The sequence below is a fragment of the Osmerus mordax genome, chromosome 21 (genome assembly GCF_038355195.1).
Source record: "Osmerus mordax isolate fOsmMor3 chromosome 21, fOsmMor3.pri, whole genome shotgun sequence".
NCBI classification, from domain to species: domain Eukaryota; kingdom Metazoa; phylum Chordata; class Actinopteri; order Osmeriformes; family Osmeridae; genus Osmerus; species Osmerus mordax.
In genome coordinates, this window is record NC_090070.1 from 2,586,336 (window position 1) to 2,610,196 (window position 23,861).

General features: G+C 39.2%; 1 protein-coding gene across 7 annotated transcripts; it reads right to left on the reverse strand.

Moving 5' to 3' along the window:
* Nucleotides 1-454: 454 nt before the first annotated feature.
* On the reverse strand, nucleotides 455-23,680 carry sp2 (sp2 transcription factor). 7 transcript variants are annotated; one of them, XM_067259252.1, is made up of 8 exons: nucleotides 23,626-23,667; nucleotides 22,432-22,508; nucleotides 18,193-18,930; nucleotides 14,605-14,790; nucleotides 14,135-14,426; nucleotides 8,966-9,149; nucleotides 2,877-3,070; nucleotides 455-2,577 (listed from the first exon to the last, which is right to left on the reverse strand). In XM_067259252.1, the coding sequence occupies exons 1-8, from the start codon at nucleotides 23,630-23,632 to the stop codon at nucleotides 2,477-2,479; spliced, it is 1,779 nt and encodes a 592-aa protein (XP_067115353.1). In that variant the 5' UTR covers nucleotides 23,633-23,667; the 3' UTR covers nucleotides 455-2,476. The 7 variants fall into 7 exon arrangements, 6 of the variants coding, with proteins under 6 accessions (XP_067115353.1, XP_067115355.1, XP_067115350.1 ...); XM_067259254.1 differs by having other exon boundaries at nucleotides 8,985-9,149; nucleotides 14,575-14,790; XM_067259249.1 differs by having other exon boundaries at nucleotides 14,575-14,790.
* Nucleotides 23,681-23,861: the final 181 nt, after the last annotated feature.

A 23,861-nucleotide genomic window follows, 5' to 3' on the forward strand; every position in this document is an offset into this window, starting at 1 on the left:
TTTCAGTTGTTAAAAATACAACTGAAATCTGTGAACATGTTTAAGTTGTACAACTGCATATTAAATAATATTTACATTTTACATTTAGTAGACGCTCTTATCCAGAGCGACTTACAGTAAGTACAGGGACATTCCCCCGAGGCAAGTAGGGTGAAGTGCCTTGCCCAAGGACACAAAGTCAGTTGGCAAGACCGGGAATTGAACTGGCAACCTTCGGATTACTAGCCCGATTCCCTCACCGCTGAGCCACCTGACTCTTATCTTAGTATCTTAGTACAGGAGTGAAAAGTTATATCATATTCAAATTAAATCTAAACTATTTTTAGGCAATACATTTGGTGGAAAAGATACAATTGTATGTTGGAATATATTCAGTCAGACATCAATTTGACATAAAAACCATAAAATAATCATAAAGGAGTATGAAAAATAAATACAGAATCACAAAGAAATACATGGTTTGAACATTTTATTGGGGGAGGGACTGTAGAAAAGGAGCAAGCTTTTTGAAGTTAACACCTTAGTACCAGTTATAAAACATTATCGAAATCTTAAGGGTCTCTTGCCATAAAGGATAAGGTGTTGCGTCCAAGTCATCAGATCAGATACAGGTTTGGGGAGAGACTTGCACACATTTTACATGGTGTAACATTAAGTACTAACTTTTAGAAATCAAACCACTGATCATACAAAAAAGAAAATGTTAATAAAATGTTTCACCTGGGTTCTATTCAGTGCACATCGGCATTGTGTAACATAAGTTAGACAAAATCAAGGAACTCTACAAATGCTGTTCCCTGGAATTAGACAGTAATCTCTTTAAATACTGGGTGCAACTGTCTAAGGCAGCTTTAATTTGGTAAAAAAACAAAGACAAAAAACATGTAATTTAGATGTATTGTACAAAGCAGGAATGAAGCTATACATTGTCATGTCTGTTTTTTTGTCCTCATACACTGTACAGGGTCCACTTCCTCCAGGTCCAGCCAGGCCAGGCAATAGGCAGTGTAATTTCTATCTTACATTTATTCACTGTCTGTCAAGACATATCATATACACATTCAGACATACCATACAAACATACATATGCGCCAACTTTCTTTCAATCTTTGTGGTGTTTTTCAGTCTCCAACATTACTACAATTGTTTTTGAATGACTGTACAACTCACACACAATCTTTTATTTTTTTAAATATGCCTAATTTGTTGGGAGCATTAAATATTTGACTTGGTCTTGTCAATTAAATAATTTAACAATTTCTGCCAAAGAATATATCTAAAGCTGCTTGGAAGATACAGGTTGACTGTGTATATACATTTATATTGTATGCACTTTATTTTATTTAATATAACATACTTATAATACTGTGTGAGAAGTTTGACACTGGTGTTCGTTAAGTTTTGTAACCCTAAAAATACCTTCAAGCTACCATATAACTTATGGATGTTTAACTCCGCTAGAAAATTACATGTCATAGACAAAATGAAAACTATGTAAAAACAAAGTACAGTAGTTTAAGACAGCATCAGACGTTTTGCATCTTATGACATGATTGTCAAGACTGGCCAATACTTGGGAAATTAAAATCAAAATGATACCAACAGATAATTACACTGCATATTTGAACTGGATAACAGAAAATAACAGCTGACAAAAGATATTCTAACAATGATTTTAATCCTCTGATTTTACACCTAATATAACAAATTGAAAGGACAAGTTAAATCTGTATATCAATATTCAAATTTGCCTCATGTATGCTTTTATACATGTTTGTATGTCTATAGAAATTATATACAGAAAAAGTATTTTGCCCAACCTTTGAAAGGGTTTCAAGTCCCTCTAGGTTAAAATCAATCAATTAAATTCAATGAACTGAACCAAAAAGCCAATTTTCTGTAAAATGTTCATGCTTTCAATTTCCTGAACAGTCTATGATTAAAAGGACAGGAAACTGACATCCACAGCACTTCAGGATCAACTCTGAGTGCTCCTGAGTAACAAAAACAGTTTTTTGAAAATAACCAGCAACAAAGCTGTCTTTAGTCCTTTCCAGACTACCCCACCATGGTCCTTGTGACGGTGTGTGAGGTTGGTGCTTAAGTCAAGTGTTGTTATCATTTCCCATGTATCTGCATCTATCTGCAGAAACCTGTTCCAAGCAAGGGCTGTTTTGTCCTAAGCATTCAGTCTAGGAGGCCTGCTGTCCATTGGGGGAGTGACATTATTATTATTTTACAAAATATACCATGGCCTCCTCCAGAAACTGACTGGTATAGTTGAGCTGCTAAGAAAGATTTGGTATTTACACCAGGTTGTGCATCATCCAGGGGAGTGATAGGGGTAATAGGTTTAGGTGCTTGGGTTAGAGGACTTTTGGTTTTCCCCATTCAAGACACCCCCTTAGTCTGCCCTCTCCATCACTCAATGGATTTTAGTTCAGAAGGCAGAGTATACATTTTGTGCACCCAATGTTCACAAGTTCTTGGTGTTAATGTGTGTTTTGTAATGCTTGGTCAGGTGGTCGCTCCTCATGAACCTTTTCTGACACTGGTTGCACTCGAAGCGCTTGTCTCCTATGATAAAATACAAAAACGAATAGGCTGTAAATAGTAATTTATCTTTGATTACTATTATTCAACAAGTAAAAAATATGTACAATGCTGCACCAGCACCTATATGAAATCCAACATGTAATAACACCTCCAATCACATCATATGGTAGAGATAATTTGGCATGCATCACCAACCCTATTTAATTTAACTAACCTAATAATTTGTTCAAATAAATATACATAAAATACCACAATATTCCTCTATATTTAACCTGTCAAGTACATCTTCTGTGTGTGTGTATTCTATACACCAGACAGACCTGTGTGTGTCCTGGCATGCCGCTGTAGCTCATCACTGCGTGTGAAGCGTTTCCCACAGAACACCCAGTTGCAGACGAAAGGTCGCTCGCCAGTGTGCAGGCGCACGTGAGCCCTGAGAAGGGACGTCTTCCTGAATGTTTTCTCACAACCGGGAATATGGCAGATGTGCTTCCTTTTACCAACCTCACCTGGCCTGGAGAGTCGAGGGGAACACATACCCAAAATAAGACACACTTGCACACACATTTCACATAGATTTTTGAAAATGTGGGAATACAATTTGGTCATGTGACCGTGTCCCCATAGTAGTGCCTGGGCCCCTGATGCAGCCAGTGATTAAGATGTCAGTTAGTTGATTCTGTGACACACAGAAATTCCAGGAATTATATATACTGCACATGCCCTTGATGCAACCAGTGATTAAGATGTCGGCTAGTTTAATTTGGTGTACACTGGAAACAGTTTTTGCATCAGTAAATAGATTTTTTCAATGTAATTCATATAATTGACAATACTGAAAATAAAGTTTCCACTTTGGAAAGTGGTCTAACAGGGAAGAGAGACTGGATATCCAATGAGACCATAATATTGAATGTGATGAATACAGTAATAAACACGTTTTTCTCCTATTTATGTGTCAGTCAATTGTTTACCTTGATAACAACACTATTAGTCCAGTAATTTTAAGCCAAAATGGCGGTCAACCTAGGACAAATTGCAACAGAAGCAAACTCAGCTGATTTTGTATCCTCAATATGTCCTGAGTAAGAAAAAAAAAGCCCAGAAGAATATCATTAGGGGAAAGTGTCGAAAAATACCCAAATATAGCCTATTCATATGCCTATTCATTCTTTTTCTCATGTGAATAGGCTAAAATTGTAAACGTTTAGATATCACCATAAAAATTACTGAGTTGATTACTTACATTAAGACAAACAAAAAGTGTATTACAAGTGTTTTGAAATTGTTAAGTAACATGAGAAAACGGTGCATAATAATGTCTGCGCTAATTTGCATAAATACCATATCATATCTTAACATTGGATATAGCCAGGTCAAAATGTCTTGTAGAATCTTGTTGACATCTTACAGTAAAAGACTATAGAGGCAAACAAATGTCACCATAAGGGGCAGAGATTCAGTCATTCATTCAAGGTCTACTCAACTGTCACTAAGCTGTCACTCAGGTAAGAAAGATTTCCTTTTGTTACTCCTACATGGATTATTCAACCTACATTAATATGTAGGTTGAATAATTATTACTATTGGTTAAACGACCAGCCCCATACCCCATCTCTGCAATAATAATTAATAAAGGCTGGCTTAAAGTACTTCTACCTGCCTCTATGTATTAATGCTCATGGGTAGCCTAAATGGGTTCTATTCAAACCTTAACATTAAATATTTTACTGTTATATGTCAACAAGATTCAACAAGACATTTTCACCTGGCTATACCCAACGTTAAGATCTGTTGTGGTATTTATGCAAATTAGCACATACCTAATTAGATTATGCACCGTTTTCCCATGTTAACAAACAATTAAAAAAACACTTTTTGTTTGTCTCTATGTAAGTAATCAACTCAGTAATTGTTATGGTGATATTTAAAGGTTAACATTTTTACCCTATTCACGTAAGAAAAATAATTAATAGGCGTATGAATAGGCTACCGTATTTTTCGGAAAACAAGCCGCATTTTCTTAGCCTGGTCCTAACCAGACCCTCGTACATTTCATTTGTACAGAGGGTCTGGGATCGCTCCATTGACAAGCATTAACTTCCTTGAAGGCGGGTACTCTGTTGAAGTTTAAAACTATTGGATCTGACCAGAGCCACTCTGATCTGCCATAACCAATAGCTAGCGTTCGCCTTAGCCAACGCCTTCACCACTACTGTAACGGAGCTAGCTGCCGTAGCTGTAAAATCAAACTTTTCCCGAACCCCGTGGGGAGGAGGGCCACAACATCATGGCCACCAACAAAACTCAGCAAGGATTGTTCTTGCTCCGGCTTTAACTTATGGATATTCGGCAGCGTTGCCACAACCGACCAAATAGCTTCGCTCACATATTTCTCCGCCGCCATTACTGAACTACAACTCAAACTAGTGCACGACATCAACGCCATCGTTCTCAGCCACTCCCTCTGTTCGCTGATTGGACGTAAACAATTATTTATTTATTTTACGACCAATACACCGAAATCTCAGACCTAGTACAGAAGCTAATTGAAAATTGAGCGGAAGTACGTAGGAGGGCAGAGCCAGGATAGCATTTTCTACAACCCGCACCCCACCAGAATGGGAGCTTTGTGTTTGTAAATCGTATTTTAACCCGCCCTGAGATATATGCCGCACTTGATACAGGAATAATGATACCAAGCAATGCACGAGTAGGCTATAGGCGATCTTACAGCATGCTGTAACACACTTTTGCTGTGGATAGTATGTCCATGCGTGGAAAAATCCATTGTTATGTCTACAAAATTATTTTAGATATAGTATAAGTTTAGCTAGCTTGCAAATCCTGAGGATAGCTTACCAAAGTTGAATTAGCCAATGTCGTTAGCGATGCTGGCTAACGTTGGTTTGCTAGCTATATATAACATTTCACTGGGTCTTGCAGCTGTTTTATTTCCAGAAATTATTATGAAATGTTATGTTCTACTAGCCATTTGCCTACTTTAGCAAGTCACTGTATTTCCAAGCCCTGATAGTGTAATGAGACGACATAAATAAATAATTCCTCTTTCAATAAGCCCCAAACTTAATAAGGCACAAACTTTTCCACTGCCGCCCCCCTCCCCCGCCCCTACCAGGTACACGGAACGAATGGCACGAACACAATCGCAATACCCTTTTTTATGCCAGCAGGGGGCGCCAAACACAAATTGCGGAAAATGCCGCCCCTCTCTTCATGGTGCCTAAAACCGCCCCTGAACACACATGCACAAACACACGAGTGATTGTTTATTTTGAACGAATCTTTAGTATGACTCGGGAGAAAGAGTAGTCTGAGAGATTTTTCTCTTGGCCACCCATCTGGACTGTTGCTTGGGATCAGTGGAAAAAAACTGAAATAATAAGTTCACCTCTCTACTAGTATAAGACTTGTGTAGTACTATATCGCTTTCCTACTCTGTAAATTAAAATTCTAAATGTTGTTTGCGACAGTGGGCATATTTGGGAAACTGGGGAATAAAAAAAGAACAAAATTACAACAAAAAAAATTCACTGAACGAGATTCAAAGAACCTGGTCAGTAAAATTATCCGAAGTTCCCATTACTAACACATACAGATTCCTGGAATTATAGATAGTACAATGCCTGTAACGACTCTTGCTAGTGGAGAAATTGTTCACAAAAACATCTCACTCTGTAAACTCGTGACACAGGTCTATAGGAGTGTCGCATTATTTTGTACAGTTTATGAGCTAAATATCTGCTCCACATAGGCCACCAAGTCCTCACTTTTAAGTTTTTTGACTTTCAATTCAAACTTGGTTAGTTAGCTAAGGAAATAATGCAAGTTCGTCAAACTTAGCTAATCGCTATATGTTAAAACAGCAGTTTGTCTGCTCTCTAGGACATGTAGCATACCTTGCCTGTTAAAAAGCTGCACATTTTATAGCCTCACACAATTTTGTCGCATCCAAACAACTTCACACCGGTTCACTGCAAGTCCCTGGGTCATGAGCCATAAACCTGCCAAATTTGACTTCATACAATGCCTGGTTCACAAGGTAATCAAGCTACACGCACGTACGCACAATCAGACAAGAGATTCCTGGCATTATAATACAATTACCCAAAAGTTGGGAGGTTGTGTAAAATGGAAATAAAAACTGAATACAATGATTTGCAAACATCATGAACTCATATATCATTCACAATAGATCATTGAAAACATATCAAATGTTGAACTTTTTAAAGGAATTTTTATTTATTTTTTAAGTATTTGGAATACTGATGGAATTTGATGGCCGCAACATGTCTCCAAAAACTTGGGACGGGGGGTTAACACGCTGGAAAAAGTAAGTGTTACTGAAAATAAACTGTTGGAGGATCATTTTGCAGCTAACTAAGTTAATTGCGAACAGGTCAGCAACATGATTGAATATAAAAAGAGTATCTTAGAAGTAAATATGGGAAGATGTTCACCAATCTGCAAAAACCTGCATTTATATTGTGGAACCATTTCAGAATAATGTTCCTCAACGTAAAATTGCGAAGACTTCTGCGAGAATCTAGAGAAATATCTGTGTTAATGACAAGGGGGGGGTAAATACTGCATGCCTGTGATCTTCAGGCACTCAGGTGGCACCGCATAAAAAACAGGCATGATTCTGTAATGGAAATCATTGCATGGGCTCAGAAACACCTCCAGAACTCATTGTCTTTGAACACAGTTTGCAGTGCCATGCACAAATGCAGGTTAGAGCTCTATCATACAATGAAGAAGCCATATGTGAACATGATCCAGACCCACTGCCATCTTCTCTGTTCTAAAGCTAATTTAAAATGGACTGAGGCAAAGAAGGAAAACTGTTCTGTGGTCAGACTATTTTAAATGTAAAATTATTTTTGGAAACCATGGATGCTGCGTCCTCCGGACTTCAGAGGAGAGGGAACATCCGGCTTGTGGACCATCCGGCAGCGGTTCAAAATCCTGCATTTTGATGGTATGGGGGTGCATTAGTGCATAGAATGATCAACTTGCACATCTGGAAAGGCACCATCAATGCTGAAAGGTATATACAGGTTTTAGAGCAACATTTGCTTCCATCCAGAGGTCTTTTTCAGGGAAGGCCTTGCATATTTCAGCAAGACAATGCTAAACCCACATACTGCATCTGTTACAACAGCATGGCTTCGTAGTAGAAGAGTCTGGGTGCTGAACTGGCCTGCCGTCCAGACCTTTTACCAGTTAAAAACATTTGGTGGATCATGAAACAAAAAATATGACAAAGACCCAGGGCCGTTGAGCAGCAAGAATCCTGTATCAGACACGAAAAGGAAAACATTGTTCTCCCACAGCTCCAGAAACATGGCCTTGTCCCAACTTTTTTGAGACGTGCTGCTGCCATCACATTCAAAATTACCTTATCTTTTCCTTAAAATTGTACATTTCATGAGTTTAAACATTTTACATGTTTTCTATGTTCTATTGTGAATAACATGGGTTTATGAGATTTGCAAATCTGTTTTCTGTTCTTTATTTTATTTTACACAAAGTCAGGTGGCTGAGCGGTGAGGGAATCGGGCTAGTAATCCTAAGGTTGCCAGTTCGATTCCCGGTCATGCCAACTGACGTTGTGTCCTTGGGCAAGGCCCTTTACCCTACTTGCCTCGGGGGAATGTCCCTGTACTTACTGTAAGTCGCTCTGGATAAGAGCGTCTGCTAAATGACTAAATGTAAATGTACACAACCTTTTTGGAATTGGGGTTGTATGATGAGCAGTAATATTCTCAGCCTAACTGGCTGCATTCTTAGCACTACCTTGTTTTCATACTGTGGCATCACAAGAGGATGTGTGGTAGAGGGGCGTTACGTTCCTCTCCGGGAGTGGCTACCACGCCACAAGATGGCTGCCGGGAACACTACATCTCCCAGAATGCACTCCTCAGAAGACTGCAAATGCCTCAGCCCGCTGATTAACGAGGGAGGTCAGGTGTGGGAGGGAGAGAGAAGAAAGGAGTGGACACACACACCAGGCAGGCGGGCTGGTACATGGAACAAACTTTGTTCGGCTTTGGAGGAACTTTAATTTTTGCACCTACGGTAGTAGGATTCCAGTTAGGAGCAAGTTTATGAAGCCTATATTTTTTCCTTTAAAAAACTAGTGTTTCCTTCCGGAAAGATTGTTGTTGTTTTTGGAATAAAGCGGATTCTTAGTTTAAAAGCATTTTTTGCCTGCTCTGTCCTGTGGTGACGTACTGCCCTACACCCCGCTTAGTGGTCAAGCCTCTCATGATACCACAATACCATGACAAAAAAAATTGCAATTGACAACATGCTTGCCCAATACAATTTCAGTATTGACCCCTCCTGGACCAAGGCACCCAACTGTAGTGGAGCCCCCACTTGCCTTTTTTCTGCATCCTTACAGTTAGGGCAGGTGCAGGCCATACGCCGTTTCTTCTCTCCTGGCTGTCCAGGCAGTTCCAGAGCCAGAGTCTGTTCCACCTGCATTGTCTGGCCTTGAGACCCTGTCACCCCACTCAGTTGGAGCCCTCCGCCCTGCACTGTTTGAACGGTCAGATGCTGCTGACCTGGAAAGAGGAGGGACATGCTTAAGATTTCTGCATGAATTTATTCAATTTATGGAGACTTACAACAATAGGGCAATTGTACTTGTTTCACTGGTAGCAGTGGTTACAGAGACAATTTGGTTGCACCTGCACAAAAAAGTGCTAATCAGAGTTTAATTTAAATTAATTTAAATATTTATCAATTTAGTTTGAGAATGCTTTCAAAAATAATTTTGTTGAAAATGTCTTTAAAACAATAGAAAAAAAACTTTTAAAATTAACAAAAAGATGGCGCTCCAAAAACCATTAACAGAATGTCGCCAAAAACACAATTCGAAAAATTTGAGCAAATGCTTAACAATTTCATGTTAACGTTACATAGCAATAGCTAACTGAAATAAGCAAGCTACTATCGCGGCACATGCACATTCTCCTTTGGGTTCTGTGGAGAAAATCTGGGATTTCCTATGTGCTTATGTTAATCACAGTTACCGTATTTCTTCGAATAAACACTGCGGCGTTTATTACACAATGATCATTTCGGTGTGGCGTTTATTCGAGGGCGGCTTTTAATTAGTAACAGAGATTTAGAGAATTGCAGCTGCAGTGCGGCCATAGACAAACAAAGAATAGACAAGGAAGTCAAACACATCTGAAGCAGCATGTCGAAACATTCTTACACTTCCAGCTTTCAAACAGAAAGCTGTGCAGAAATAATTCACCAGCAGCAACAGATCTGTAGCACGCGAACTTGGGATTGATGAAAGGTGAATTTACCAGTGGTCTCAGTCTACCTCGCTATATTGTAGGCTACATGTAATTGTCACAATTACATTATTATAATGTATAATTTGTTTTCAACCAATGTCATAATTTAGAATTATATAATTGCATTCAGTATTATTAAGTGACTGTATTTGGTAAGAGTAGGCCTTCAGTGCCTTTATTTTGAAGGCCTTTTGGAACGCTTGTGATGGGTACATGAAGTACTCACGATATGTATATCATTTAAAATATCTCCAAATGGTGTCTCCAAATGGTGTTAAAGACCAGTTTTTGGGTATTCGTGGAGGAGAGTAGCCTCAGCCTAGTTCTAGAACTATGGCGACTGACTGGGATGAAGAAGAGGTGGCAAGAACCACTAATATGTATGATGGCCCGCAGCCGTATGATTTCGAACCAAGTAGACGTGAGAGGGCAAATGAGGAATTGCTGAGACCTGATGGCCGTCAAAGCCAATTAAATGGATGGTCCGAGGAGAATGAGTGGAGAGTTGGTGAAGTGTCCTGGTGAGTTGCTATCATTTAGCAACGCAGCAACGAGCGCTGGAGTCTATGCACAGCAGTGCACATAGACACATATTTTTTTACTGTCAGTGAATAGCACCGAGTGAAAGTCAACGTTTTCTTTATATCTAGCGACAGTGATCATTCAGGGCCCGACATTAACTTTTTTGGCACTTGTCCTTTGGACAAGTAGCCTACATTTACGTTTCACTTTTCCATGCACTACAGTCATGTCCGGGTAAAGATTGTGCCTTTGACCAACGAAGATGAGCTGTAATATTATACAAATGATAACAATTGAGGTGTTATTAAAATTGTTATTTGTTACATAAAACATTTACACAATTTCTGTACAATTAAACACTTTCTGTTATGTACTGTATTGCAGCTTCATCCCAAGATCTCTACAGACCGTGCAGCTAATTTAATGCTCAACACTTGAACACGGGGGCTTATTACTTGAAAGAGGAATTAATTACTGCGTCGTCCCAGTTACTCTATCAGGGCTTGGAAATACTGTGACTTTCTCAAGTAGGCAAATGGCTAGTAGAACATAACATTTCATTATAGTTTCAGTCAATAAAACAGCTGCAAGACCCAGTGAAATGTTGTATACAGCTAGCAAACTAACGTTAGCTAGCATCGCTAACAACATTGGCTAACTCAACTTTGGTAGGCTATCCTCAGTATTTGCAAGCTGGCCAGTGCAAGTAAAATGGCTTTTTATTTTGTTTGAGTTTTAACTTGTCCAGTGGGTCAAGTACATTTCTCTTCCACTTGCCCTACAAAAAATCCACTTTGTTAGCTATAGTTCAGATAAGTAGACTAGTACTACCAGTAAACTTATCTAGATCTAGAAATAGAAGACATCATGCTAGCTATGTGCTAGCTATGTGCTAAAAAGTTGCTACTTTTTTGTATTATATTCTGTTTTGTGACACCCAACAACATCAAATACAATGGATAACAGTTTAAATTCTTATTACCAACAAGCAAATAGCCCAAATCCGTTGGACAAATAAACCTGCAATATGGCCTTTAATGCTCCGATAAAAGTTTACGGATGTTATCGATCTAAGGAAACCTCTATTCCCTTGTGTACAGCATGCAGCCAACGAAGTATGTTGTTTTGTGTCTGTATTTTACTTTGGTGAACGTTATTTACATGCTGTGCATGTCATTGTATGTTCATATTTAGCTAATGTGGTCTTTATTTTCTTGTTATACTGGGTTTAGTTTTCACGGTGGATTTGGAGAAGAAGCTTCAAACCTGTAGCAAGAAAGCCACTTGTGTCTGCCAGTGCTTTGAGGGAATTATAATACACTTGTGATTTACTTGTGTAATAAACAGTTTTAATTTAGCCAAGTAAATAACCGTTTTATGATTTTCTTGGTGCAGCGTTTAATCACTAAGTCTGTGAGGGCTTAGGGCTGTCCCCACAGTCAAAGTGTGCGAGGGCTATTTCGCAGACATTTTGAGCCCTTTATGCACCCTTTTTGTTAGTCCGCATTATTGCAGACTTTAGCTAAGGGAATTGCCCACAATTCACAGCGTTGTGACGTGAAACACGAGGGTTACCAGGGAAAGCCCGAAAGCGAGAAAATAATTTCTGCAAACCTCATAAGACAAGAAGAACGGTAAAAAAACAAGCATGCATGGAAGGAGCAACCAACCCTGATGTTAACAAAGTTAGAAATAAATGTTAACATGTAAGTTTAAACAGAAAGCTCACTGTTGGTTAATATAGACATAACTGTGTGTAGGTTGTCCTTAGGGCTGCAACTAACGATTATTTTAATAATCGATTAATCTGACGATTCTTTTTTCGATTAATCGATGAATCGGATAAAAAACAAAAAAGCATTAATTTCCAACCCTTTATTCAAAAACAGAACGGAGTGCAAATTCACAGTGCAAAAAATCTTCAGAATGTGCACAAACAGGCACACAATTTTGAAAAAGTTAATAATATTAGCGTGGATTTAATGCTATTTTCCAAGATGAGCAATTTATTTGAGTTTTGTTTAAAATTTAATTGAAAATTGAAAGGTTGTGGAAGTAGACTTAGACTTAATTAGAATAATCTGGTGTATATTTAAGATTTTTTGACACAATTTTGAAGATTTAAGATTTGCGAGGATTAAGCTATTTTCAAAGATTAGTGATTTTCTACCATTTTATTTGAAACTTCATTGAAAAAGTAAAGGCTGTGGAAGTATACCAGACATTGTTAAGATACTCTGGTGTCTGTTTGAGGTTTTATATTCCTAAAAATATTATAAAAGTCTACATTTTTCAAAATGGTATGGGTTGTTTTCACCCGGTCCCTAACGCAATGCTGCAAAGTAGCGTCTTCCGAATGTGAGACGAATGTCGAATATGAAACTAACTTCACCTCGGGCAATTAACACACTGTTTCGATGTATTTAGTGTGAAATGCTCCCACACCTTGGATGACTTGGGTCGTACTGATTTCTCTGCCTCCGCCATGTGTTTCAGAACAACGTTACTAAACAACGTCTCTCCGATGGCCTTTCCTCTACCTCCGCTCCGCGCTCAACTAAACTTTTTTTTTTTTATACTCAAACATCTCCGCGACATATTGAGTGGCGTAATAATCGCGCAACACAACGAATCGATAATGAAATTCGTTGCCAACGCTTTTAATAATCGATTTTAATCGATTCTTTGTTGCAGCCCTAGTTGTCCTTTGATGATAAATTCAAAAAATGCTTTCATCAAATTTGATCCAACAACATGACTATTTTGCCGATAATGCAGCAAAGTGCTATCCCATTCCAATTTATAGCATTTTGAGCCCTTGCAGCCTCTTGCACTCATTCACTTACTAGGTGACGTTAAGTAAGTCTGAGGGTTCAGGGCGTAGGGTTTAGGGGGGACATTCGGATTGGGCCTTACTTACTTCTTTGCACAAATGTATCCAAACATTCATTCAAGTTAAATATTATAATATTCATAGTTAAATACATTTGGAAAATATAAAAATATGAGTCCAAAGTAATGTTTCTATTACATAAAGCTCTAAAAACTATTTAGCGCTCAATTTAATTGTTGATGTCCCTATCTACACTCACATCAAAACAATGCTAGGCCCTAGGTTTTGGCTAAGCCCCTAATGTTTACATTGTCTGGCTCAGCCCCTGCCTACCACCACAAATATAATCTAATTCTGTGGGAAACACTGTACACTATAACACACTCCTCTGACATTCATACCAAAGAGAGACTTTGCTAGTAAAGCTGTGTCTGAAGCAATTAAAGGTGTTTATCAAACTATCTCCAGTCAGTTTGGTTGACTAATACTGATGAATCCAGAACATAAACTGAAAATCACATAATTCTAGTGAAGACAGACAGAACTTTCTTCTGTCTGTTGTGGCCACCCTCTCAAAACAATCACAGATCACCATCTAGGTGAGGGCCAGAGAAGAATTGCTTGTCAAGTACTTAATCTCTGCATAGCAGTTGGGAGTGCAATAGCTTTTAGAAAAAGCTGTAAGTTTTATATATGCTGGTGGAAGACATTCAAATGTATATCCCTGTTCACCACAACCCTGACATTTGTGCAAGTGTGACTAAATTGTAAGACATTTTATGCTGTTTTTACATTCAGATGCTGTGACGAAAAACTCGTCACAGCATCGGAACAAAGTGTTTGTAAATGTTGCTAAGCTAACACATTTCACACACCAACTCACCTCCTGCATTAGTGATTGTTACAGGAACTCCCTGCACCTGGACACCATTGATATTAATGGTCTGAACCGTCTGGCCTGCTGAGGAGAGTTGTGCTGCATTTAGCGCAATCATTCCCCCAGCTGGAGCAAGTTTTGGTAGTGTCCTCTCTTTGCGTCCGCCTGCTATGGTCTTCTTGCTGCTCACAACAGCTGCCGACAAGGTGGTGACGGTACTGGTAGGTGTCGCTGTTGTGGAGATGGCTTCCTGGAGCTGCACAGTCTGCCATTCCCCCGATGCAGTTTTGATCAGGAACTGCGGAATCACAAGGATGAAAGACTATATTATTTCTACTGTACATCATATAGTCTACTTTTATAAATAGCTGTATAGTTTTCAGGTTCCACATGGTAGATGGTTGTATGTGCACGTGAGTAGTGTTTGTGACAGGAAAAAGGAATACTTGAGTGGGTGAGGCATCAGCTGGGGCCACCTGCAGGTTCTGGGTTGGCTGTCTCTGGGGAACCTGTGGCAGGGTGGCAGAGGCAGCCTGGACCACCTTGAGGGCCTGCTGAGGAATCTGGACCAATTGCTGCTCTTGTTTAGGTTGGACTAGCTGAACCTGCTGCACCACTGCCGGCTGGCCGGGGCTCTGCACGATTAGGAGGTTGTTACCTGCCTAAAAAAGAAAAGCTTTTCTAGGAACCTTTGTTTGCATTAGTTAAGTCTAAAATAAATAAGAGTAAAGAAGTCTAACTTGTGTCAACAAGGTAATCCACAGAACTTTTGTGTGCTTGTATAACCTTTTTTCTTTCTACTAAGCTACATCAGCCAACTGTATTGTGTAGTTCAGTAGATTTAGTTCCTACATCAAACTGAGTTTGATGTACCTAGTACCTTTCAATTTGGACAATATCTCCAAAACTCAACAACACACACCAAAAAAGATGTAGATGGATAAATAGCACTAAAGGTAAGAGGAAAAATAGGGGGGTCCCTTTCAGCGTCTGTCAGCCGGCATGTTCCTCCAGTGTTTGCTGGCCTTTACTGCCCAGAATGGGCCAACTATGGGCAGTACTTTTCTCTTCGACTGAGCATAACAACAGCAGTCCCACAAGGAGCTTTCCTCAGAACACGCTGTTTTGGTGTCTGTAGCTTTAAATGCTAATGAGGAGCGGAGGGGCGGCACCATGCGCTAATGTTTACAATGGATGTATCGCAATGGCTGTAGCCCCGTTGCTGTAAGATGCCTCGAAGTATGTGTGTATTCACACACATACTTGATGCTATCTACCTTTCCATTAGCAACAGTAACTCAGCTGTTAGCTGCAGAGCTAATGTTACAGCCACATTCTAAGGGTAGCAAGCTAGGTAACCATATACAGTAAAGCTACAAAATGATATAGCGTTAGTTAACTTAGGCTACTTGTCCGAGGTTAGTAGCTGGACGAAGGAGAGTTAGTACTCATCCAGAATTTAATTTCAACAAGGCCAGTTTTGTATTAGCTCAAATTGAAGAAACAGTCGTGGCTGAAGTGTTTGGCGCAGACATACAAAACAAATGCGCCTACAACAAAGTTGTGTAGGCGCATTTCCAGAGAAAATAAAATTAAGACACTGGGTCTTCAGAGGCTCGAATGAAGGAACTGTAAAAAGATTTGTGTTTTCCTTTGTACATCCAAACTGAACAAATGTAATGCTTTGTTCGTTTGCAAGCCATGTTGTCTCTCGAGGATAAAAACACTTGCACTGTCGTAGCTCAGTTTCTTATGGGCGGGCCAGATTCTCTGGGCGGGCAAAGCAGAGAGAGGGGCGGTAACCTTCCTCCTTGTGACGTCACAAAGAGATTTTCAAACAGAGCAATTGAGCCTTCATTTTCTCAAAGGCAGAGAAGAACACCCAGGGCTTGGTTTACACCTATCGAAAATTCTAGCCACTGGGGGACCAAAGGCAGGCTAGGGGAACTCATATTAATGTTAAATAACCTCCTAAAGTGAAGTTTTCATGTCATGTCACCTTTAAGAAATAATGAAATTTAAAAATGTAACAAATAGTTTAGCAAAATTGCACTTTTATACTGCTGCACAAATAAAAAACATTATATTACATATATTTATTTGATTAAACGTTGCATTCAAATCAGATACACTTCAACGGAAAAATGCAGCAACATTAAATTTAGATTTACTATAATTCTAATTTATTTTTACTACAAATAAGTATGGTACACAACTTTCTGCATCACTATTAGTATCCTCATCTGCCTCCTCACCGACGAGACACCAGAGATGTCGCCTACTAATTAATAAACTGCTTTGCACAATTCCTGTGTTGTTCTTAATTACAAATTAAATAATAATAATAAAAGCTGCCATCGTGTACACACCGCCCTCATCAAAACATGTAATTTATGAAAAGCTGTAGCATTTCATTGAAGAAATACAGTATAAGACATTATTTGTGTAAGAAATCTTGGGTCCCCAAGACTTATGCACAGTACTGTATGTGGTCACAGCTATTGTGTATTTGCGCTTGTTCACTTTCGATGAGGATGGGACTGAGACTTCTTGACCCCTGAATAACAAAATACTTCAGACATAGCAACAAATTGTGCAATATCAGTTATTACAGCTTTAATAACTTTTACCACTGTCTGTTGCGGTAGAAATTTAATCAATCTGAATATGGATTTCAATGTGAACCCAGAAAAGACAGAGGAAACCTACCTACACCAATAGCTGTGGATTAGTGGTGTTGAAATATAAAATACATTATTGGTAACATTTGGCATTTTCAAAAATGCCTGTTCCATAAATCTTCCACTAAAATCAACAAATTGTACACAAAAGCCTATTTATGTGTTGCTAATTTCTGTGCTAAATGTGTATGATGTGAACAGCCCAGGGGTCTCATTTATAAAACTGTGCGTAGGATTCTTACTAAAAGTGTACGTACGCCCAAAAGCCTAAAATGGCGTACGCCCAAATAAATCTGATTTATAAAACCGTGCGTACGCACACCTGTAAGCAATGTTCCCTTTATAAATCACAGACTACCCACAAGTGTGCGTACGTGAATCTGCATTTTACCCCGCCCTGAACACGCCCATTTTTAACCATAAATGGTCAATGCAAAGCACCTCATGAATGCTAACCCAGTATATTAATGACCCTGGCATGCGATTGTTCTTCACGGTGAATCATGGCGCATGACAACTTCTCAGACACTGTTAACCTATTGGTGGAGGCCCGAAAACCACATTATTTGGTGGCCGTTGGATCACCAATCAAAAAAAAACAGTGTGAGTGGCGTCAACTGTGCCAGTGATACCGCAAATCGAGATACAATTTGAAAACAAAAGTGTTTTGTTATGGACAAGTAGTCATATGTAAGTCTGGACTGATAACGAGGACGTAGAGTGCTACACTCTACGTCCTCGTTATCAGATTGCGCGGGATCTTAACGACTGTATTTCCAGTTTTTTACATATGATGATATATGCACAGTATTAAAGAAATATATTTAGTTATACAATGTGTTCTGCAGTTATCTAAAGGTAGGATATGTGATGTTATCCTGTATTCGATGCAGTCGGGCTCGGGCATCTCCCCCTCCTACATCCCGTAGTGGACAATCTGATGGTGAGACATACAGCGCTGAATTTTGATTTAAAATTTGAGTTGGATTGTACAAGGTGTTTATGGAACAATTATCAGTCAGTACAAGCGCAAATAACACTGCTGGATTTAATCTTCATGATAATTATGAAATCGAGTGAAAAAAGCGTGTGTAAGGAAAACAAAATATATAACTATTACGAGTAATGTTATTCCCACATTCACTTTCTGCAGTCTGACTACAGTACGGTCATCTGCGTCGCCAATTCCAACTGCTTCCAAAATGTGCGTAGGCCTACGGGAGGGTCAGAGTTTGTGTGGAGGACCGCACATTCTCCCGTCAAGTTTGTTTTTTATAAATCACAACCTTTGCGTGGAAAGTGGCGTACGCACATTTTAAGCCCCGTTTTGTGCGTACGCAAGCTTTATAAATGAGACCTCAGATGTGTATACTGTGTACATACCTGGATAATATTGTCAGCAGTGGTCTCAATCAAAAGAGTTTCCATCTGCTCTGGGGGTGGAGAGGCCGGCTGCGGAGGCGGCGGAGCCACCAACGGCACCTTTTTCTTCCTTCCTCGCCTGCCTTTTGCTGGTGGGACAGGGGCTGTTGCTGTCTCTGTGACAACTCGAGTTCCACCCACCTCGCCAGTGGCCACGGTGATGGGTACTGTGAGTCCGCCAGACAGACACACCATGTTGGTGGAATTGTTGGGCTTGCGCCCCCGCGGAGATGGTTTAATAGCCAATGTCTTCTGCGGTGTGACTGGGGTGGTGGCGGGTGCTTGAGTGGGCATGGTCATGGGTGTTGTTATAATGGCCTGATTTGTTCCTGGGATGAGCTGGATCTGGCCTCCCTGTGGCATTACCTGGATGGTCTGGGTTCCCTGGATTTGCGGCACCACCTGATACTGTATGTTGGCTGTGGTGGAATTTGTCCGAGCTGGGCTCTGGATAGTGAGCACAATAGGGTTGCCAGGGCTGGAAGAGCCCAGGCCAGTCGGCAGCTGAATCACATTGCCTTTGGCTGAAAGGAAGCCCAGGTTCTTGGGGGGAGCAGGAGCAATGGGAGCAGGCTTGATGGGGAGGAGTCTGCGAGGCTGCGGCTGGGCTGGAGGGGCACTGACAGGAACCTGGGCGGCAGGAGGGCCGATCTTACTACACGTGGCTGCCAGTAAGGCCAGAGGAGAAGGTTGGGAGTCCTGTGGACAAATAAATAAAATACATTATTAGTGTAGGAATTTGTTTTCCTCCACTGTCAATACGTTAAGAACATATGCATTAGAATTCAAACTAAATCTGTCAATATTTTCTCCAGTGAACTTTGGATTGTAAGGTAAATCTTCATGGTCAGATGGCTGAGCGGTTAGGGAATCGGGCTATTAATCAGAAGTTTGCCGGTTCGATTCCCTGTCGTGCAAAATGACATTGTGTCCTTGGGCAAGGCACTTCACCCTACTTGCCTCGGGGGGAATGTCCCCACACTTACTGTCAATTGCTCTGGATAAGAGCGTCTGCTAAAGGACTAAATGTAAATGTAAATCTGATTTGACCAGTGTGACCATTTGTCCAGTGCAATATTCCCATTCATTTGCATGTGAAGTATGTCAAGCTTTTTCTTTCATAAACCTGGATCAATGACGGATAACAATTTTTAATAGGACAATTCTAAGTATTAAATATACTTCCATTTTAAGTATATTTTCTAAATTGCTGTACCCATGATGTTTATGCATGTATACAATGTTGTACATGTGCATTTCTACACTACAAGTTAAGTTTGAGTGGGAGGTTTTAAGCAAGATTTATGGGGCATTGCCTTAAGTAATTTAATGTGTTCAGGCTGATTTATCTTACAATATAATTCCTTGACATGCTTAACATTTTAACAAGGTATATCAGTAATAGTGTTAAAATATAATTTTGTATTTATTGAGTATCTGTAAATCATGATCTTACATTCACATAATATATAATGGCCTTGTCTCCCTCAGATCAATTTTTCTTGTAAAACCGAGGACAAATGTATACAGATGGTATGCACTTAAGCATACTGTATTAGTCATGAATGTTTCAGACACAAAAATGGTATACATTCATTGGTTACACCACATAATAGATGGCTGTATCATCCCGATAGACCATGTGATTAAATTTGTATTTAAAAAGATCAATAAACAAATTCCATAGAAAGAAAATGCATCAACATGTTTTTATTGTTATTTGGTAGGATTCTCTTGGACACACATTTCATACCGATTTCATTCAAATGTCATCTCATACAGGCTGTAGTGAACTTCACAATGTTTCGGAAAAAAACGTTTCAAATCAACTCATAAAAAAACTTTCATTAAAAATCAGGCTTACATCAGCCATGTTCTCCATAGATGGTGGTGTATGGTCTAACACCACATTTTCCATCTTTTTCTTATGCCTGTAACTTCTGGATGCAGCCCTCCATTTGTCTCTTTCTTCTCCTCTCTCTGACAGCTCAGTTTACTCTGAATACGTAATCTTTCGCATCTGTTTTCTTCTTTGGCAGCTGAAACAGTAGTGTATAATGTCAAGCCATAAACATAAGTTTGTACATAGTGAATTTTATTTTAGACCAATGATAGATGGCAACAGAAAGTTGAACACGTTAAAGAAAAGAATATCACTCTGAACATGACAGAAACACACAACAAAAATATTTACATCATGTTAAATTACTTTTAGTTCTTACCTTTCTTCCAGAAAAAAAGTACCCCAGCTCTTCGGCAGGGCCGGAACTAACACTGTTAGTTGTTTTCTTTGGTGAGTGCCATCTTGGAAATGGGTTAAAATAAAACTGATTAATTAATGCATAATAATCTGAATTAAATGTCATCAGGTTTCATTATATGTTGACCTTTAACCATTATAGACACTTTTTGAAAAAGGTAACTCTTATATGATTATTGTTATATTTAACGACCGTATCCAGTTAAAAAACTGTCCCACCCACATTTGAAAACAAACCTATGCCCTTGAATTTCATGCTATATATTGTTTTTACAAATAAGTCATTTCTGAGTTATTGGGGAGAATGACTAAAATTACAGACAAATCTATCCCAAATTATACTAAAATAAAGAACTGATTGTATACAAATCATGAATTAAATACAAATGCACAAAAACTGCCAATGTTGGACATATATCTATAATGTGCAATGTTCTGCAATGGTCTCACCATATACACATTTTACAGCCACCTGAATTTGAAACCTAAATAAAACATGCTTCCCATCAAAGTTCACTATAAAAAAGTTCATAAACATTAGATTTGCAGATTTTTTTAAATCAAAACCCCGATGAATATTAAGTCCCACCACATGACATCCAAAAGTGGCAACTACATTCCAGTAGTTAAAAAGGGCAAAAAACTTTCCAGATTTTAGAGATTTACTAACCTGCTAGATGTATTCTTGGGTCCTTGGCATGCAGCTAGGATATCACTTCATGTCCTTGAAATGCTTTCAAAATAAAAGGCCCAAAATTGTATTTTCTTGATGGATTATTAAAATGAACATCTCTGGACAACATTCATTTGTGTACTTTGATAGAAATATAAATGCAAAATGCTTTCCAATTTAATCCAGGAAAACAAAACATGTTTGATATTATGCCGAATAGAACATAATGCACTATTTGTTAAGATATTTGGAGGGGGCTTTTTGGCTTTTATTTATATTGATGGAAACAGTTTGAAAGAGACAGGACAGCAAGGAAGAGAAAAGCGGGCGTCATGCATGAAATGACCCAGGCCGGAATCGAACTCAGCCCCCTGCGTTACTTACATTACATTTACATTTAGTCATTTAGCAGACGCTCTTATCCAGAGCGACTTACAGTAAGTACAGGGACATACCCCCCGAGGCAAGTAGGGTGAAGTGCGTGCCTTGCCCAAGGACACAACGTCATTTGGACGGCCGGGAATCGAACTGGCAACCTTCGGATTACTAGCCCACTTCCCTAACCGCTCAGTCACCTGACTCCCAGGTTACTGCCTACTGCGTTACTGCCTTAGACATGAATTAAAATTGATTTAAAACAAGTTTTTTTTAAGTAGTCACGGCTGGACAGTTGCATCACATGATACTTTGCACTTCAAATAACTTACAAATTGCCAATAACTATAAGGTGTGGAAAAGTTAAGGTTCTGTATGTATATGGGAAAGCTTCTAATTATCCTTTATGCATTTACAAATCAAAAATTAAGGAAAATAAAATGCAGAAAGAGGAAAAAAGCAAGTGCAGTGTTTATACTAGGGGTGGGGGAAAAAATCGATTCACATTTGAATCGTGATTCAGTCTTCTAGCAATTCACAAATGTATAAAACCTTTTTTTTTAATGTTATTTTTATTTTATTTTTTTAATTGATCACAAATCGTTAATCGATTTTTAATCGATTCGTGACACCAAGAATCGATTCGAATCGTGAGGTACCAAAAGATTCCCACCCTTAGTTTATACACAGAACTATACAATGCACAGAGAATGAACAGAGAAAAGAAAAGTAGTTTACCACAAAAACTCAAATTAAAATAAAGATCTGTGTCAACCTATTAATGCTGACAGTCGACATATAGCTTCATGAAAGTAAATAATAAAAATAAAAAATCTAATACTTTGCTAGCCTATATTTCAGGTTCCAGGAGAATGTAATATCTGTGACTCACTTGAGATGACGTAGAAGATGGCTGGAGATACTCGCTGGGACTGACAGCAACAGTGGTGGCCATACTGTCCTGTTGATCTGCAAAACATTAATACACAGGAATGCCTGCTATAATAGTATATAGTTACTTCAAATGCAAAATGACTTAAAATAAGTTGTAAGACTGTCTTACTCTCCCAAGGTTTTTCCTAAATATATTGCAAGCTACTATTGATTCATTATTTACAGGAAATATGTAAATTATCCTAGTGTTGTAGCCTGCGCGGCGGCGGGGAGGGTGTTAAAGGCGGATCTTGCCTTCAAAACATATTGTCACACTGTAACAGGGAACTGTATACGTGTAGTTATGTGAGTGACATTCAAGTGATAAGATAGCTCGTACATAGTTAACTGTAAACTTGTTAGATGTCCGTAAGGGCTTGCTCCAGTAGCTGTGCTTGGGAGCTGTACTGGGCTAGAAGATAACTCAATATACTGTATGGTGCGCACTGGCTGTAATACTGAATTGAAGATCAATCAACAGCACCTCGATTTTTAACAACTGGAAAAGCAAAGTTAACCAGTTTAAAGATTTTGCAGCTGGTTTGGCTGTGTGTCAATAAAAGACGCGTGTAACCGTATTTCTATCTTCCATGTAGCTACATGTTACTGTCTCTTTAAAGGAAGCTACTCAACTAGAAAAAAATCCGATTTGAGAGCGCGGCCTGAAAATGTGCCGCCATCAAACATACGCAAAGCTAGCCGATTAAACTAGCTAGCAAGCTGGCTACTGGAGTTAGCTTGCAACAGAGTAGTGAGGCACTTCCTTAATCAAGTAGCTAGCTAGCTAAATACAGTTTGAGTTGTCTTACACTTGCGTGTGGTAAGAGTTTATTGTACCTTACGCAATATGCTCCATTGTGGAACATTAAGAGTTACTAACGGCCGTGCAATAAAAAAACAAGCTATCTTACGTTAGGTGGCTTAATGGTCAGCTAGCATGCTAACTAGATAATGCATCGCTAGCAAGTCAAACTCTTTGATACTGAAAAGGCAGCCCTTTTCCGGAAGTGCAGAGCTATATAAAACGATGCTCCTAAATAAGGCCAAACAAATGTATCTACAATAAAACATGCTCGACGTGTTGTCCAACACAGCCAACGTGTTTTACGAAGTACAATGTAATATAAACACCAATGTTTTAATTCCTACCCACCGCTCATGACGACATTCGCTCTCCGTCACTCCGTGAGCCTTCAAGAACAAACCCATGCAAGCATCCGCCCGCGCTCGAGGACCAATCCACACATGCTCGTTCACTGAAGAACGGCGTGGTAAGCCAATCAAAGACGAATACCTTTGTGACTGAAATGTAAGTTACCTAATGAAAAATCTGTATTTTCTTCCAGCCAACGATGGATGCAGATACAACCAATTGGGGATCTTACATTT